Raw genomic sequence first — 19,161 nt, forward strand, 5'->3', positions numbered from 1 at the left:
AAAGGACCTACTGAGAAAGTAACAAGTAAGCAAAAACACTAAACAAAGATGATAATAGTAATGATGACTTCTAAAGGGACATTTGCAGTTAAAATTTGCTAGTATCTCTGCTCTTTAGAAAAAGTACGGACACTTCTGAGATGCAGAAGGAAACAAAATCATTAACTTTATAAAGCCATGCAAGTCAGTAGTAGGTCAATGCAAGAATGAATTCAAGTTATTCAACTAAGAATATAAATCTTTAAAAATAAAATAGGAAAAGAATCCCATACCTTTTCATTTCCCCCACCACCTTTCACACTTCTCATATTAAACTTTTTTACTTCCTCTTTCACTTCTTCCATGTAAGCATCTAATGGATCTAACTCTTCACCCTCCATTTCATTTCCTTCCTTTTCAGCCTCTGCAGGATCATCTTCATCATCTAAAATATCAGAACACACTTTGAATATGCGTTTCAACAGGGAATATTTCACAATCAGACCACACCCCTACTATTAAAGCCTTTTCTTTTAACTACCCAAATACCCTCCTTATCAATTAACCCAGGCACAATACAGTTCAAATACTCATACTGGCAAGGTTTTAAATCAAATAAATATTAGTTTTGAATAATACTAATAATAAAAGAAATAAATGATAAATCATTAAACTGAAAAGAGGAAGAAACACTAACACGTCTAAAAAATGGATCTCTGATATTATTTTACAACTACACTAATAGAAGCAAAACTAAAAACTTTGCTAAAAGGATGTGTTTATTTCTCTTCTTTCAATCACTTTTCTTTAATCAGAGGAAGAAAAAATTAATAGCATATTCTAAAGACAATCTCGTGTTTTTTACATAACTATCATCAGGGAAGCCTGGTAGGCTGCAGTCCATGGGCTCACAGAGTCAGACACAACTTAGTGACTGAACAACATCATCACCATTTAAAGACATAATCCATTAATCCATTCAGAACAAAACACTCTGCTGAACTTTCACAGAAAATGAAAAATTTACAGGGATTTTCACACACAAAAAAAGGAGCAAAATTCCCTTTTCCTATTAAATCTCATTACTCCACTTAACTAACATCTTACACATCAAAATCAGTTGTGAAGTTGCATTTAGTTGTATTGAGCAGCTTCAGCTGCATTCAACAAATTCTGATAAATTCTCTTTTCATTTTTATTCTGCTACAAATATTTTCTAATTTTCCTTATTATGATTTCTTAGATACAACCATCATTTAAAAGTGGACAATTTCTATCCAAATACATGGAGTTTTTAAAGTATCCTTGATATTAATTTCTCATTTTGATACTAATTTCTCATTTAATTGCTTTCTTCATTGCAATCACTCTGTTTCTTCAGTCTCTTAACTTTATTGAGACTTTTTTTTTTAATTGAGACTTTCAACGATTATGTCAAAGTTCTCTCTTGGTAAATGTCACACTGCACTTGAAATATGTGTTATTTTCAAATATCTTTTGATATTGATTTCTAACATAATTTCACCATGATAAGAGAACAGACTGTATGATTTCACTACATGTTGACCATGAAATTTCTGCACCTTGCTTTATGTCCCTGGATATGTTCCAGTGTCTCTTGGTTCACAGTCTATGGAAACTTGAATAGAATTTGTATCCTGCTTCGGTGTGAAAACTGTAAATCTTAATTATGTTTAATTGGTTCATAGTGCTTTTGGGGTCTACTGTATCCTTCTACTTTTCTATCTATTCATTCCATTAACTTTTGAGAGTTTGATACTGAAACTCCAACTAAATACCTTAATTTATCTACTTAAAAAATAATTGTAAAAATAGTGGAAATATATGTAACTTTTTTCTGTATTTTCCAAGTTTCCTGTAAATGTACTATCATACTTTCATAATTAAAAAAAAAAAAAAATCAAGATGTGCAGGGGAAATGCTGCTCTTCTAAGTTAGGGAAAAAATCAGAGGGACTTGGAAACATACCTTTAACTTACCTTCACTACTAATATCTGAAGTAAAAAAATTAAAGAGCTATTTACTGACCACCCATAAGCATCCAACTCTCCACTCTAAAGTAAAATCAGTGATCCTTACTGAACGCTACTCTACAATTAAAATTTTAAAGTAAATATGAAAAGGGGCATTGAAAAACCTCAAAATAAATCTAGTGACTCCACTTCTAGGTATAAACCCAAAAGAACTGCAAGTTGGGATTCAATCAGATATGCACACACCAATACTCAAAGAAGCATTATTTGCAACAGTCAAAAGATGGAAACAACTTATATATGCAACAACAGATGAACAGGTAAACAAAATGTGGTATATACATAAAACTTAATACTATCCGACTTAAAAAGGAAGGAAATTATGATACAGACTACAACATGGATGAACCTGGAAAACACTTTGCTAAATAAAATAAGCCTAGTCACAAGACAAATATTACACGATTCCATTTATATAAGGTACTTAGAATAAGCAAATTCATAGAATCAGAAAGTAGATTAGATGTTATTAGAAATGAAGAGGAAGGGGAGGCAGGGTAGAGAATTCCTGTTGAATAAGGCAGGGGTTTTGTTTGGAATGATGACAAAGTTCTGGAAAAGTGGTGATGGCTGCACAACACTGAATTTGCTTAATATCACTGAACTGTACACTTAAAAATGGTTAAAATAGTAAACATTATGTGTATTTTTTCACAATAAAAAATGGTCTATTACTTAATAATCCTAGAATATTCTACATGAATTGTTATTTAGGCTATTAGCAAACAAATGAATATACCATCATCGTCTTCTAAACTCCATTTTTTCCCTTGTTTCATCTCTTCGATTTCCTTTTTCAGTTCCCCTATGTTTTCCATGGCCTTTTTACGTTGCTCTTCTCGCCATTTTTCTACTCTTTCTTTTCGCTTTCTCATTTCTTCTTCTAGCTTATTCTGGTCAAAGTTCTTGGGGTGAAAATAAAAAATAAAGAGAAGAAAATAAGGATCAACAGTTTTACTCCTACTGACACTCCAAATAACTTCTTCAAAGTGTCAAAAAAGAAAAGGAAAAACAGGTGTCTACACAAAACTCCTAAATTCTGACCAGATTTAGATTACACATCTTTTAAATATATTAAGGAATAAACTAACAAAATGAAATCACAATGAAAAGCATCTTCAACTAATAAAGCAGAAAAGTGAAGTCGCTCAGTCGTGTCCAACTCTTTGCGACCCCATGGGCTGTAGCCTACCAGGCCCCTCCGTCCACGGGATTTTCCAGGCAAGAGTACTGGAGGGGGTTGCCATTTCCTTCTCCAGGGGATCTTCCCAATAACTTACTCTCCTTTTAGTCACTACCAATATGCACACATGAATTCAACTTCTCCCTCAAAGTGGAAACTAAAAGAACTGGCAAGCAAAGTTCCCTAATTATTACTCTCAACTATAAATCCTTTAAACTTCTCCAAGGCTGCTTCCATGAGAAGGATTTTTTAATCACAATTTTCTATTTCAAACGAGTGAATAAATGAAAGTTATTTATCAACATCATTAAGAAGTTCTGATCTTTTAGCCTTTAGGTCTAAGTTTCCTAGAAACAGCCTAGGAAAGCTTGCCTCATGATTATCAACAATACTCTTCAAAGGAAAGACAAATCATTTTCACAGTCATAATCAAGGACTTAAAGATTAAGCATCATAAAAATCAAAATTTTATATATGCTACAATTATATAAATAGGTATAGAAACACACATGTAAAAAAACAATCAAAGAAAATACTATTAAACTGCAATGATGATGGCATTTAGGTATCTAGAATTACAGAGAATTATTTCTGACTTTCCAAGTATTTTATAAGATGGTTTTACTTATATTTTTAAAATAAGTTTATTTCTTAAACAAACAAAACCTTTGTCCCTGAATTTACATCCTTCATAATTCCACACTCTCTGAAGATGAGCCCCAGAAAGCTTATGTTTTTTTCTCAAGGTCACAGTCATTCCATAGTAGAAACTAAAGCAGAAACCAGACCTCCAGACTTCTTGTGTTAATTTCTTAGATAACCTGCTCAGCAAACAGATCCCTTAAAAAAGAACCACTAAAAAACAAAATTTGACCTCAAAAAAAAGAAAGTGAAGCTATAATATACTATAAAATGGGCAAAAGATATGAATAGGCAATTCAAAGAAAAGTGCAAATAGTAAATAAACTTAAAAATGTCTTAATTATTGGTTTACATTATGTTCATAGCACTTAAAAATATTTACTCATGTTTAAACACACGTAACTCAAAATAACAAGAAATCAATTACCTCCTGTAACATTTGCAAAAATGAAATTTCAAAATGCCCATGTTGGCAAGAATGTGAAGAAACAGACATTTTCACGTCTAAAATCTTAATTTTCACAATATTTGTGGAGGGCAATTTGATACTATCAATCAAAATGTTAAATCTTTAGAGCCAGCCCCCTGGATCTGAGTCCTCATCCTCCAAATTCAACAAACTGGATCAAAAATATGTGGGAAAAGAAAATTCCAGAAAGTTCCAAAAATCAAAACTTGAATTTGCCCTAGGCTGGCAACTGCTCACATAGGATTTACATTGTATTTACAACGATTCACACAGCATCTACATCATATTGGGTATCATAGGTGATCTAGAGATGACAACCTATACAGGGAGGATACCTATGGTTATACTAAGTCATTTTATATAAAGGACTTGAACATCAGAAGGTTTTGCTATCCAAAGGGGTCCTATAACCAATCCCCCTCCAATACTGAGGGAAAGCTGTATACACACTGACAAAGTAATTTATCTTACTGGTATTAATTTACCCTATACTATATTCACAGAACACATGTGTACTAGGATTAACCTACCATTGTTTATAACTGTGAACTAGAGAGGGCCTAAATACCCATTTACCTTTTCTTCAACAAAACACTATGCAGGCATTAAAAACAACAAGCACTACCTATGTAAACAGCTACATAAAGACATTCAACATTTAACAAAAGGAAAAAGAAAGGTATTCTACCTCTTAAGTTAGAATCTTTGTATACTGCGATTTATTATTCTTAAGACCTTATATATTGATAAAGTAATTCATAATTTAAAAGCAACAAAAAAGCAAGGCACAGAATAGTGCATATGGTAATGATCACATTTTTATATATAAAATTAGATAATGTGTATAGATACGTAACTTTCAGAAAAATGTTCTCATGGGGAAAACTATCATTTTATAAGTACTTTACAAATTTGCTATCATTTACTTAAAAATAAAACATACAGCATTAAAACCAAAAACCAGTCACTACAGAAACAAATTCAATACTATACTATTTTTTATGTTAGTAAACATACACCAGCATCCTTTTCTTTTTCATCCTCTTTGTCATCTTTGTCTTTTTTCTTCTCTTTAGAACTTTCCCCACTATCTGTTTTCTCTTTGGATCTAGACCTGCCAAAAAAAAGAGAGAGGGGGGGACATCATCTATCTGTTTTTGGAAACACTCATTTTAAAACACTTAGACTTGTATTTTACTTTTTAAGTAAGAAATAAACTTCCAAGGCTCAGGAGAATTTTTATATACCGTTAATAAGCAATTTGGAAATACAATGAAGAATTAATCTCGTAACACTAATTGCAAATATTACTCCATATCTGAAAACTGACCAAAAGTAAATTGGACACAGCATGTAAAAATAATTATAAAAATCTAAATAAGAAATTAAAAATGTAACAAATGGAGAACTATACCAAAACATTTAACAGTATAAGACAACTGATATATGTAACATTTCAAATCCCAACAAGCTTGCATTTTGACCTTACTTATGGCATCTAAAAATGAGTTAAATTCCTTAACTGTACTATAATCAAATTAGTTGACCTTTCCCCTCCTTTATGATTAGTGTTTTTAAGAGGGCTTCCCTGGTGGCTCAGTGGTAAAAAATCCATCTGCCAATGAAGAGGACATGGGTTTAGGGAAGATCCCACTTGCCACAGGACAACTACACCGGTGAGCCGTAACTCCTAAAGCCACAGCATCTAGAGCCCGTGCTCCACAACAAGAGAAACCACTGCAGCGAGAAGCCCGCACACCACAACAAACAGTAGCCTCTGCTCACTGCGATTAGAGAAAGCCCACGTGCAGCAAAGACTCAGCATAGCCATAAATAAAAAATAAATAAATCTTAAAAAATAAGGCACCCAGAAATTTTTCCAATTTTGATGAAGACACCCAGAGGCAAAGAAGATACTCTCCAGCATCAACTTCTAAAAATAGGACTGGCTACCTCCTTCTCTGCGCAAAGAGCATTTCCAAACAGATTAAAAACCAAATAAGATGGCAAAGCTATAAACTTTTAAGTAACTATCTTATTTGGTTTTTAATCTGTTTGGAAATGCTCTTTGCACAGAGAAAGAGGTAGCCAGTCCTATTTTATCAAAGGATAGCAAATGTCCCTGACACCATTTATTGGAAAAACTTTTCCCCACTATTTATGATGTCACCATAGTCATTTATTAAATGATCTTATATGTGTAGATTTGATTCTAGGTTCTTTATAAGGTTTCAGTAATCTATTTGTTTACCCCTACAATAAAGCCACACTCTTGATTTCTACAACTTTATGACAAGCCTTGATACCTGGTAGCGAAAGTCCTTGTATCTTGTTCTTTGAAAGTGCTTCCTAATTTTATAACCAATCTGTTAAATACTTTTCTATTCATGTTTGCCAAGAACTTTTAAACATTAATATATGTTGAAGTTACTAAGATGCTTTTCCTGAATCTACTTAAGCAACCATGAGTTTTCTCCTTGAATCTTGGATCACACTGATAGAGTTTCTAATGTTAAATCAACTTTCCATTCCTGGTATAAACCCAACTAGTTTATGATTTGTCGTATCTTTTTGACATACTGTTAAAAGCAGCATGCTAATCTTTTATGTTCAGACTGAATACAGCCTATAATTTTATTTTTTCACACTACCCTTGTCAGGTTTTCCTCATCCTTTTATTAACTGCCTTCATTTTATGACTGTTTCTTCCTTCTAAGTCTTTGTTCCTCAAAAGTATCATTACAGAGTAAAAAAACAAATCACACTAAAATATTTGCCACTCATATAGCAAAATACAATTATCTGGAATATTTAAAAACAAAAACTTCTACATATTAATTTTTAATGAGAGAAACAAACCAATAGGAAAATGAGAAAAAGATTTAAACATGTATTTTTTTTAACATATATTTTTTTAAACATGTACTTTAGAAGAAGTCTGAATGACCAAAAAACATATGGAAAGGTGTTCAACTTCACCAGTAATCAAAGAAATGCAAATTAATACCATAATGATATTTTTATTACATGTCTATCAAATAAAAATTTAAAGGAATGACAATACCGAATACTGGGCATGAAGGGACACAATTCTCTTATACTGCTGGAAGGGTAATTAGTATATACTCCTTGGAAAGCATTTGGGATTACTTAGTTAAAGTGAAGCTATGTTTACTCTATGACCATGTAACTTCACTCCTAGATATACACCCAAGGGGAACTCATACACATGTAGATGCTAACATGCTTAGTCGCTCAGTGGTGTCCAACTCTTGAACTCGGGTCTCCTGCAATGCAGCTGGATTAAGTGCGGTCTGAGCCACCGGGGGGCCCATTCACATGTATACTAGGACACATATACAAAAACATTCATAATAGCCTCAAAGTTAAAACAACTCAAACATCCATCTCAGCAGAATGGATAAATACAGTGGTAAATTTATATCACAGGGCTTCCAAGACGGCTCAGTGGGAAAGAATCCATCTGCCAGTGCAGGAGACCCAAGAGACAAGGCTTCTATCCCAGTTCAGGAAGATCCCCTGGAGGAGGAAACAGCAACCTGTTTCAGTATTCTTTCCTGGAAACTTCCATGGATAGAGGAGCCTGGCAGGCTACAATCCATGGGGTCCCAAAGAGTCAGACACGACTGAGCACACATATTTATACCACAAGACAGTGGTTCAGCAATAAAATAAACTAATGTTATGAGCAACAGAGATAACTCTCAAGGTTTAGCAAAAACACAAAAGAAGACATTGCTCATTCACGTAAAATTAAAAAACACATAAACCTAAATCATTCTTTTTCCATTTATAAAGAAGCAATTAGGACATTACTAACACCAAACTCAGCAGTGATTTTATCTAGCAAGTAGAAAGCTGGGTTAGCAGAGGGACATGCAGGGGTTCCAGTGGGATACAGACAATGTTCTATTTCCTAACTTCGGTGGTGGTTACATGAATCTTGCTTTACACTTATTTAATAAACTGCATGTTTATATTTCATTCATTTCTCTGAATTTATATTTTAAAGTTAAAATTATCCCAATGGGCATTATAATACGGACCTGATAAAAGTAAAATTTATAAAGTAAATAAATGAGGAAAAATCTTCATAACCAATATGAAGAAAACATAAACAAAGCCATATATGCCAGTACACCACTTTAGAAACAGTAATAGGCAAAGAACAAAGCATTAACAAGAGAAATATAAACATATTATGTCTAATAGATATAACTAATATCTCAAAATTCAATAGTACTAACATCTTAAGGAAACATGTAGATTTAACTTACACAAGCAAAGTTCACCCATTATGAACAGCAGCTCAGCAACATAAAAATGTTATTTTTCAATCAACAGTAGAAATACTAAGAAAATAACTTCAAAGAAAAAAACATAGTTCCCACAAAGATGTATATAAAATGTACTTCTGATCATTAACAGTAGGTATCAAATGAAGGAACAATGCATTATGAGTGTTAAAACTAACAGAATTTAGGTATCTTCTAAAAGCACTACAAGCTTTATAACTTATTGAAATAAAATTAAGCTAACAGCTCATGGTAGCAGCCAAATTCAGCATTTACAAGGATTTTTTTTTTTTAAGTGTAGGGAAGAGAGTTAGTTCTCAACCTGCATGATAGATACAACCAATGTTAACATTACCTATTCTCAGCTTTCTTGCTTTTATTGCCAGGACTGGAAGATCGGGATCTTCGGCCTCGGCTTCTACTCCTTGAACGTCTCCTGTCCCGACTTCGAGATCTTCTTCGTTCTCGACTTCTATCTCTCTCTCTACTTCTGGAACGCCTGCAAGGGGGACACATTTCATTTATTCTATGACCAAGTAGAACTTCTATTTCAAATCATGGTTTCTGCCTCATGTTGAAAGAAGCTTCTAAATTATTACCATTGTTAAAGACAGATTTCAATTAACTATCAAATCAGTTTAACAGTAAAGCCAATTCTTACAAGTGGTCAATGGGAAAAATGAGGATACTAATTTCGAAATGATGTTCGTTGAAAAACGGAGGAAATATGTAGGAATAACTGTCCGAAATCTTTGACCTATAGAACAAAATCTCAATTTCAAAGACAGCTGAAATCTCAGTATAAGGATGGGCAGAATGGGGCTGTGGAAAGATTACAGATACAAAAATTAGGGGATAAGAATTTCTATCCTGGTGCTGCTACTAACTAGTGACACACACAGGGTAGATCAACTCTCTGGGTCTGTTTCCTTATCTATATAATGCAGAGACATCACCAAATAATCTCAAAATCCTTCTTGCTCTAAAATCTTGTAATTTTATTTTCACATCAAAAAGAGACCAAAAAAAAAAAAAAAAAACAGTTAAGAGACCAAATCTTATATGACACCTACTAAGTACTTGACTGTATTGTATGAAACTGTTCCTGAGGCCACATAATATAAAACTGAGTAAGTTAATACTATCCACATTGTTATGGGTGAATATTTTTCCTAAGAACCAATATCTCAAAAAGATAAAGTTCTTTCTGAGATCAGTTTACAGCACCTGTATAACCGTGTCTTCTTTCCTATTTTAAAGAGAAACTTTATTAGAAAACTTTTTTTGGCATGTGAGATTATTTTTATTTAAAGACTGTTTTTCACCACCAGGCAAGTTACAGATGCTTGGGTGGTACCAAGGAATATTTAATCAAGCATAAGTTTTTAAAAACTAGGATGTTCTTTGGTTAAATCTAAAAAAATTCTTTAAAATCATTTAAATTAAATTTAAATTAAATCATTAAATCATTTTAAAATGATTTAATTAAAATCATAATAATAAAAACAAAACCATTAAAATCATTAAATCATTTAAATTCATTTCAAACAAGTGGACATGGCTCTGTTCTGTTCTCCCTTCTCCAGTCAGCTCTAGTGGTGGCTCTGAACACGTGGATCGGCTTTCTTGGGACAGGATTAGATTAGAACTCCCTCAATGACATATTACCTCAACTTTTACTTCTTTTTTTTAAACCTCTCCTGGGGGCTTTAAGAGTTCTTTGTGGTGTTGCACAACAGAAACCAACAGAACATTGTAAAGCAGTTTTTCTCTAATAAAAAAAAAATTTTTTTTAAGTTCTCTTTGGATTACAAGAAATACCACCTAACGTTTACAAACTTAAAATACTGTTTGACCAAAAAAAGAAAAAAAAAAAAACTGCTTGACAGTAGAAAGGGGGAAAAAAAACAACGTTAGAAAGATTTTGTTCTAGGCAAACCACTTATGTACCTAATCAAATCAGCTGGGATTAAAACAGACAGCCAGCAAACAGACCACCAAATTCTACCACCAATTAAAGGGACCACCAAAACTTTTAAAGAAGCATAATTTAGCTGAGAAGGCCCAATTTATCAAGAGTTCTTTGGAGATTAGTGTCTTACCTCAGACGCTTCCTGTCTCTGGACCGAGATCTTCTTTTATCCCTGCTACGAGACCTCTCTCTCCTCCTATCTCTATCCCTGCTTCTAGACCGTCTGTCATCTCCACGTTTACTTCTTTTGTCTGAGGGTGAACGACTTCTAGATCGACTTCCAGAGCGTCCCCGTGATGCTGATCGCTTCCGATAGTGGCTAGAATATTAAGTTAAAGATTAAGCTTAGCAAGCACACTTAGCCTCTATTACATCTTATTTATTTTACTGTTTTCCTTAAAGTCTCAGCAGATAAACACTGAAAGGACTTTTTACAGATCAACTTCTTTAAAATTAGAGGGGAAGAGTGAACCCTTCCGCTACAGCACATGTAGAGAGGAAAAACTGTTAGAGAAGCAAGAACAGTAAGCAAGAGAGACCAAGTTCCTGCTTTGGAGGCTCAAGCAGCTTTGTGCTCTGGTAAAGTAAGAGAAGACAAGTTAAAAAAAAAATGAATAAGTCAATACAATGTCATTTGGAGCTATGGAGAAAAACAGCTGAGAGTAGCATGGTAGCCAAATATGGAGAGTTTTATAGGCAGTTATCAGGACAGTCTTTTTTTTTTTCTTTGAGAAGGCTACTGCAAGACTTTAAGCGTTACTATTTTTATTTATTTTTTTTTTAAGTTTATTTATTTATTTTTGGCTGTACTGAGTCTTCATTGCTGTGCCCAGGCTTTCTCTAGTTGCACCAGAGGCTACTCTTCATTGCAGTGAGGGCTACCCTTTGTTGCTTTGAGCAGGCTACTCATTGCAGTGGCTTCTCTTGTTGTGGAGCATGGGATCTAGGCACTTGGGCTCAGTAGTTGCGGCTCACAGGTTTAGCTGCTTCACGCATGTGGGATCATCCTGGATCAGGGATCGAACCTGTAACTCCTGCATTGCAAGGCAGATTCTTAACCACTGGACCATCAGGGAAGCCCCAAGCATGACTATTTTTAAAGCATTACTCTGGCTGCTGAGGAGAAAACAAACCTAAGAAAGGTGAGGGCAGAAGCAGGGAAAACAGGTAAATAGCAAGCAAGTCAGAGACAGTGGTGGCCTGGATCAGAACATCAGGTGTAGAGCTGTTGACAAGTATCAAAAGCTGGGTATTGGGTATTTTAACAATTAATTAAATGTCAAGTACAACAGCAAATCTCTTGCACAAGTTATCGAAGGCAGAGCAGAGGGGGAGAGGCCTAAGGGATGGAAGGGACCTTCTTGGGAAGGGCCCTAAAGGACTCATTTTGAAAGCAGTAAGAACCAGTGGACATGAGAGCATGGAAATACATAACTTTATGTTTATTTCAGAAGTATCATTCTGGCTGCAGTGTGGAATCAGTTAGGAGAGCAAGATCAGAGGAAGATGATGGAGATGTAGCAGTCTGAACAATATATGATTAAGGCCTGAATTAAGTCAGGGGGAGCAAGAATGGCAACAGAGTGCAGAATCTAACTGGATGTAAACACTGAGAGAAGGATGAGTCAAATAGATACCACTTCCAGGTTTCCCACCTGGGTGACCAGACAAATACCAATGCTTTCACGGAGATTTCAAAGACTTTTAAATAAACTTTCCGTAGTTATGGAAACTCTTTTTCCAGGTAAACGAACAAACACTTTATAGATTTGTTAAATTTCATTAAGCTCTACCCTTAAGCGTTGCCCATTTCCCTGAAAGTTAATTATACCTCAGTAAACTACTACTACCTTACTTATTATTTACATCCCACATATAAATTATCTTTCAGGAACCGCTAAATATTAACCAAATGTGTACATTAAGATAAAAATCTCAAGATCCCAAACCAGGGAACAATATAAACTGTTTTTGAAAAGAGTTCTAATAAGAGCTCCCAAGTCTCAGTTTTAAAAGGACAAAAAACACATAACAAAAAAATCTGAGATCTATTTACAGAGTAAATGTTTATGTCACAAGCATTTATTGTAGCCCAATAAAAGCCTAGTCATGTACAAAGTTATGGGTGTTGTAGAAATGTATGACCACACGCTCCTTTCAATTAACTTAAGAAAATATCCCGCGCTCACAAAGAGCTAAAGAAGCGACAGGAATCAAAGATACGGTCCAAACGCGAAGTGGTGAGAAATTCACTTGGGATCGCCATTGAATGAGGAGATCCGGGTAAGCTCCGCGGAAATGGCGGGATATCTTAGAAGTCCTGGAAAGGTATTCCCGCTCCAGGGGCTCGAACCGGCCGACGGCAGAGCAGGGGAACCCTGTGCCTACCGCGGACCCAAGTGCAGCCACTCCCCTCAGCAGAGGTCCCCCAGCCCCTCCAGCAGCCGCGGGCAGCGCCGGCCACACGTGGGGTAGTGCTAGCCAGGCCGGGCCCCGAGGCCACCTCGCCTCCCGCCTGTACCGCTCGGCGGTCGGCACCCCGCCTTACCGTGACTCCCTGCCCATACCGCCTGCTGTGGGAAACCGGCGCCCTTCGGAACCACGCGCAGGAGAACCGGACAGATTAGGAGGCCGCACCGCCCTCGGCACGCCGGGAAAGGGGCACCACTAAGAGGCGGCCGCAGCCACAGCGGCAGCTGCCATCCGAACGCGGCCAACGAAATCAAGACGTGCTGGCGCCAGAGGCAGGAAGGAAAAAGCGGGCCGGAAGTGGTTGTCACTCCACACCGCCCCCTATAGGCTGGAGGCCGCAAAGCACCGGCTACGCGAAAATTGCCTCCGCTGAGTTTTCCTTGCATAGTCACGGGAGCCCGCCGGTCTGGTGCGGTAGTGGGCAATGCCTCAACCTTGCAGAACTTGGGAGGGTCTTTCTCACTAGCACTGAAGCGCCATAACGATCCCCGAGCTGTCCCAGGAAGTATACTGACATCTGCTTTAACCTGAGCTAAGTGATGCTACAAACATTTCAATTCACTCTCATTCATTTATATATTCATTTATACATATTGTTACGTGTCAGGCATGTTCTAGATTCCAATGAGCTTTCAATGTAGTGGCAGACATGAAGTGAAGTGAAAGTTGTTCAGTCGTGTCTAACTCTTTGCCACCCAAGGGACTGTAGCCCGCCGGGCTCCTCTGTCTGTAGGATTTCTCAGGCAAGAATACTAGAGTGGGTTGCCATTTCCTTCTCCTGGGGATCTTCCCATTCCAGGGATGGAACCCGGGTCTCCTGCATTGCAGGCAGATTCTTTACTGTCTGGGCCACCAGGGAAGCCCAGTGGCATACATAGACATTAATACAAACACTTGCAGAAGTTTTACAACAGGAAAGAGATTCTACCATAGGAGCAGGATTCAGAAAAAGAGTTCCCTGAGGAAGTGACCTTTGAAGTAAGATTTGAAGACTGAGAAGGAGTTAACTCCGTGAAGAGGAGGATGAGCTAAATATCGGTACACAAGATTATAATGGCTCTCTTGGCAGCATTCCAGTGCTTCCAATTCAGAGGTCCAGGTTGGGATCCCTGGTCAGGGAACTAAGGTCCCACATGCCACAAGAAGCCACAAAAAAACAAAGATTATCATGGTTCTTAACGTTGTCTGCACTTGGGAGCTTAAATATGTACATATGGATGCTTGTGTTCCATTCTGATATTCTGATTTAATTGGTCTGGAGTCCCTCCTATGCACTGGGAATTTTCAAGCTTCTCAGATACTTCTGAAGTACAATCCAGTCAAAGTGGAGAATGACTCACCTATTGGGACACACACTGAAATGTTGAGTTGTTTTAGCAGAAATCAATAAAAGAGTTGGGGACAGGCTCTCATTTACATGTCTCTGAACTATTTTATGTTCTTACACATGATAGAAAAGTTCCATATCTTCACTGTGGCAATCATTGCATGGATGCATGTCAAAATTCATTGAACTGTACACTTTATGCTTTTTTTTGGCCATGCCACAGCCGAGGGGACATCTTAGTTCCCATCCAGGGATCAATCTGAATCCCCTGCAGTGGAAGCACAAAGTTCTAACCACTGGACGGCCAAGAACTTCCCTGAACTATATGCTTTGAATTGGTGTGTTTTGCTGTATGGAAATCTTACCTCAATAAATTTGAATTTTTAGAAAATGAAATCAAGAAGTTAAGACCCCAAGACAGGCTTCTGCCCTTCATCTGTGATTTGCTGACCACTTGTGGCAGCAGCTCAGCCCACACCAAGGGTAAGGAGAGCCTGAGCCAGTATGTGACAGAATGGACATCACGGAGTCTGGTATCAGAGCCACTGTAAATTGTTCATATTTGGGCTGAAGGTTAAGGAGTGTAGGTTTAAGTCTAAAAGAAATAAGAAGATGTAAAGATGTAAACTGTGGAACAGTGAAAAATGGTCAGATTCTGGATGTATTCCCCAGGCAGCTTTCCAAACATGAATTGATAAAAAGGATGTGAAATGCACTGGTAAGGGGAGGAATAAAGATGACTCCTAGGTTTTGAACAGAGCTACTGTGGATTGTGGTGGATTTGTGGAGATGAAAAAGGCTTGGACACAGCAGATTTGGTGGGAAAAGGAGAGAAAAATCAGTGTTTCTGCCTACCAGGTATCCAGATGATAATGGCTGAAAGCGAATGTGTGACTTTGGAGTTCAAAGGAGAATGAGATTGGAGAGATAGGGATCATACTTTATAGAACGTATAATACAGATCTTCCTTGACTGAGGGTAGGGTTGCTTCCTGATAAATCCATGCTGCTGCTGCTGCTGCTCAGTCGCTTCAGTCGTGTCCAACTCTGTGCGACCCCAAAGACAGCAGCCCACCAGTCTCCCCCGTCCCTGGGATTCTCCAGGCAAGAACACTGGAGTGGGTTGCCATTTCCTTCTCCAGTGCATGAAAGTGAAAAGTGAAAGTGAAGTCGCTGAGTCATATCCAACTCTTAGCGACCCCATGGACTGCAGCCTACCAGGCTCCTCCATCCATGGGATTTTCCAGGCAAGAGTACTGGAGTGGGGTGCCATTGCCTTCTCCGGATAAACCCATAGTTAAGTTTAAAATACTGTAAGTGTTAAATACATTTAATATACCTAACCTACCCATCATCTTAGCCTACCTCAGTTCAGATTCAGTTCAGTTGCTCAGTCGTGTCCGACTCTTTGCAACCCCATGAATCACAGCACGCCAGGCCTCCCTGTCCATCACCAACTCCAGGAGTTTACTCAAACTCATGGCCATCGAGTTGGTGATGCCATCCAGCCATCTCCTCCTCTGTCGTCCCCTTCTCCTCCTGCTGCCAATCCCTCCCAGCATCAGGGTCTTTTCCAATGAGTCAGCTCTTCACATGAGCTGGCCAAAGTACTGGAGTTTCAGCTTCAGCATCAGTCCTTCCAATGAACACCCAGGACTGATCTCCTTTAGGATGGACTGGTTGGATCTCCTTGCAGTCCAAGGGACTCAAGAGTCTTCTCCAACACCACAGTTCAAAAGCATCAATTTTTTGGCGCTCAGCTTTCTTCGCAGTCCAACTCTCACATCCATACATGACCACTGGAAAAACCATAGCCTTGACCAGACAGACCTTTGTTGGCAAAGTAATGTCTCTGCTTTTTAATATGCTCTCTAGGTTGGTCATAACTTTCCTTCCAAGGAGTAAGTGTCTTTTAATTTCATGGCTGCAGTCACCATCTGCAGTGATTTTGGAGCCCCCCAAAATAAAGTCTGACACTGTTTCCACTGTCTCCCCATCTATTTCCCTCGAGGTGATGGGACCAGATGCCGTGATCTTAGTTTTCTGAATGTTAAGCTTTAAGCCAACTTTTTCACTAGCCAACCTTAAACGTGCTCAGAACTGACACATTAGCCTACAGTTGGGCAAAATCATCTAACACAAACCCTATTTTATAATAAAGTGTTGACTATCATGTAGTTTATTGAGTACTGTACTGAAAGTTCTAGAAGGTATTGTAGGTCATCATAGAACCGTTCAACTTCAGCTTCTTTGGCATTAGAGGTTGGGGCATAGACTAGGATTACCTGTGACATTGAATGATTTGCCTTGAAAATAAAGAGATCATTGTCATTTTTGAGATTGCACCCAAGTACTGCATTTCAGACTCTTGTTGACTAGGAGGGCTACTCCACTTATTCTAAGGGATTCTTGCTCACATTAGTAGATATAATGGTCATCTGAATTAAATTTGCATTCCAGTCCATTTTAGTTCATTGATTCCTAAAATGTCAATGTTCACTCTTGCCATCTCCTGTTGGACCACTTCCAATTTACCTTGATTCATGGAACTAACATTCCAGGTTCCTATGCAATATTGTTTTTTACAGCATCAGACTTCACTTCCATCACCAGTCACATCCACAACTGGGCGCTGTTTTCTCTTTGTTTGGTTCTGTCTGTTCATTCTTTCTGGAGTCATTTCTCCACTCCTCTCCTGTAGCATATTGGGCACCTACCGACCTGGGGAATTCATCTTTCAGTGTGCTATCTTTTTGCCTTTTCATACTGTTCATGGGGGTGTCAAGGCAAGAATATTGAAGGGGTTGCCATTCCTTTCTTCAGAGGACGACATTTTGTCAGAACCCACCATGACATGTCCATCTTGGGTGGCCCTACACAGCATGGCTCATGGTTAATTCATTGAGTTAGATAAGACTGTGGTCCATGTGATCAATTTGGTTAGTTTTCTGTGATAGTGGTTTTCATTCTGTCTGCCCTCTGATGAATAAGGATAAGTGGCTTATGGAAGCTTCCTGATGGGAGAGACTGACTGTGGGGAAAATTGGGTCTTTTTTTTTTTTTGAAAATTGGGTCTTGTTCTGATGGGCAGGGCCATGCTCAGTAAGTCTTTAATCGAATCTCACCCTGTTCATTTAACCTATATGCAAAGTATATCATGCAAAGTACCGGGCTGGATGAAGCACAAGCTGGAATCAAAACTGCCACAAAAAATATCAATAACCTCAGACATGCAGATGACACCACCCTTAAGGCAAAAAGCGAAGAGGAACTGAAGAGCCTCTTGATGAAAAAGGAAAGTGATAAAGTTGGCTTAAAACTCAACATTCAAAAAACTATAAGATAATAGCATCCGGTCCCATCACTTCATGGCAAGTAGATGGGGAAACAATGGAAACAGTGTCAGACTTTATTTTCTTGGGCTCCAAAATCACTGCAGATGGTGACTGCAGCCATGAAATTAAGATGCTTGCTCCTTGGAAGAAAGCTATGACCAACCTAGACAGCATATTAAAAAGCAGAGACATTACTTTGCCAACAAAAGTCCATCTAGTCAAAGTTATGGTTTTTCCAGTGGTCATGTATGGATGTGAGAGTTGGACCATAAAAAAAGCTGAGTGCTGAAGAATTGATGCTTTTGAACTGTGGTGTTGGAGAAGACTCTTGAGAGTCCCTTGGACTGCAAGGAGATCAAACCAGTCAATCCTAAAGGAAATTGGTCCTGAACACTCATTGAAGACTGATGCTGAAGCTGATGTTCCAATATTCTGGCCACCTGATGTGAAGAACTGACTCATTTGAAAAGACCCTGATGCTGGGACAGATTGAAGGTGGGAGGAGAAGGGGATGACAGAGGATGAGATGGTTGGATGGCATCACCAACTCAAATGAACGAGTTGAGCAAGCTCTGGAACTTGGTGATGTACAGGGAAGCCTGGCGTGCTGCAGTCCATGGGGTTGCAAAGAGTCAGACATGACTGAGCGACTGCACTGAACTGCACTGCACTGCAAGTTAAAAGCAGAATGGCTTATGTGAATAAAACTTTTAAGTGGATCATCATGGAGTGGCAGACTGGGAGCTGCAGCTCTCTGCCACTGCCCAGCATCACCAGAGAGCAGTATACTGCAGATGGCTAGCCTAGGAAAAGATCAAGCAAAATTTGAAGTACGGTTTCTAACAAATGTGTCACTTTCACATCATGATAGAGTCAAAAAATTCTAAGTCAAACCACCCTAATTCAAGGTCCTTCTGTACCTGGTATCTGAAGCCAGGCAACTGGATGACACCATGAAGGACTTAGTGATAAAGCTGGAACAGATTTTTCAAGTCACTTTCTCAAATTTCTTAAGTGAGGCCACTGAGTTGTGGGAAACAAATTCAATCCCAGACCACTGATCTTTTGGAATCTAAACTGGAACCAGAACTCAGGTATCTGATACCCAGGCTAGAGCCCTTTCGCAGATACTTCATTTCTAACTCCCTTTTAAGAGATTACATTCACATGACAATTCTAACTGACTTTTTATGCCACAGCATATGCACGGCAAGTTTACAGAATTTCTGTGTCCTTGAAGAAGTTACCTTTAACTATTAGCAGAGGTGAAAGAAGTAATTATAGTCCACTATGTCTCCAATACATCACTTATTTAACAAACTGACCTGGCTTCCGAAGCAGATTTTGATTCTAATTACCCTAGACCTGAATCTCATAACTCTCGTTTTTAGTACCAACTTTGTGTCCACATGT

The 19,161-nt window shown here is 37.9% G+C and overlaps 1 protein-coding gene across 2 annotated transcripts in view; it reads right to left on the bottom strand.

Annotated features, from left to right (window-relative positions):
* Nucleotides 1–13,368, bottom strand: part of DDX46 (DEAD-box helicase 46) — a 52,103-nt gene extending 38,735 nt beyond the window's left edge. For both annotated transcript variants that reach the window (XM_043465478.1, XM_043465477.1), the window contains exons 1-6: nt 13,164–13,368; nt 10,746–10,934; nt 8,999–9,142; nt 5,345–5,441; nt 2,773–2,938; nt 273–424 (exon numbers count right to left, since the gene is read on the bottom strand). In XM_043465478.1, coding sequence (XP_043321413.1) covers nt 273–424; nt 2,773–2,938; nt 5,345–5,441; nt 8,999–9,142; nt 10,746–10,934; nt 13,164–13,180 — 765 coding nt within the window. In that variant the 5' untranslated portion in view covers nt 13,181–13,368. The remainder of the gene's footprint in view (nt 1–272; nt 425–2,772; nt 2,939–5,344; nt 5,442–8,998; nt 9,143–10,745; nt 10,935–13,163) is intronic.
* Nucleotides 13,369–19,161: the final 5,793 nt, after the last annotated feature.

Source organism: Cervus canadensis, chromosome 4 (assembly GCF_019320065.1).
Source record: "Cervus canadensis isolate Bull #8, Minnesota chromosome 4, ASM1932006v1, whole genome shotgun sequence".
Lineage (NCBI taxonomy): Eukaryota > Metazoa > Chordata > Mammalia > Artiodactyla > Cervidae > Cervus > Cervus canadensis.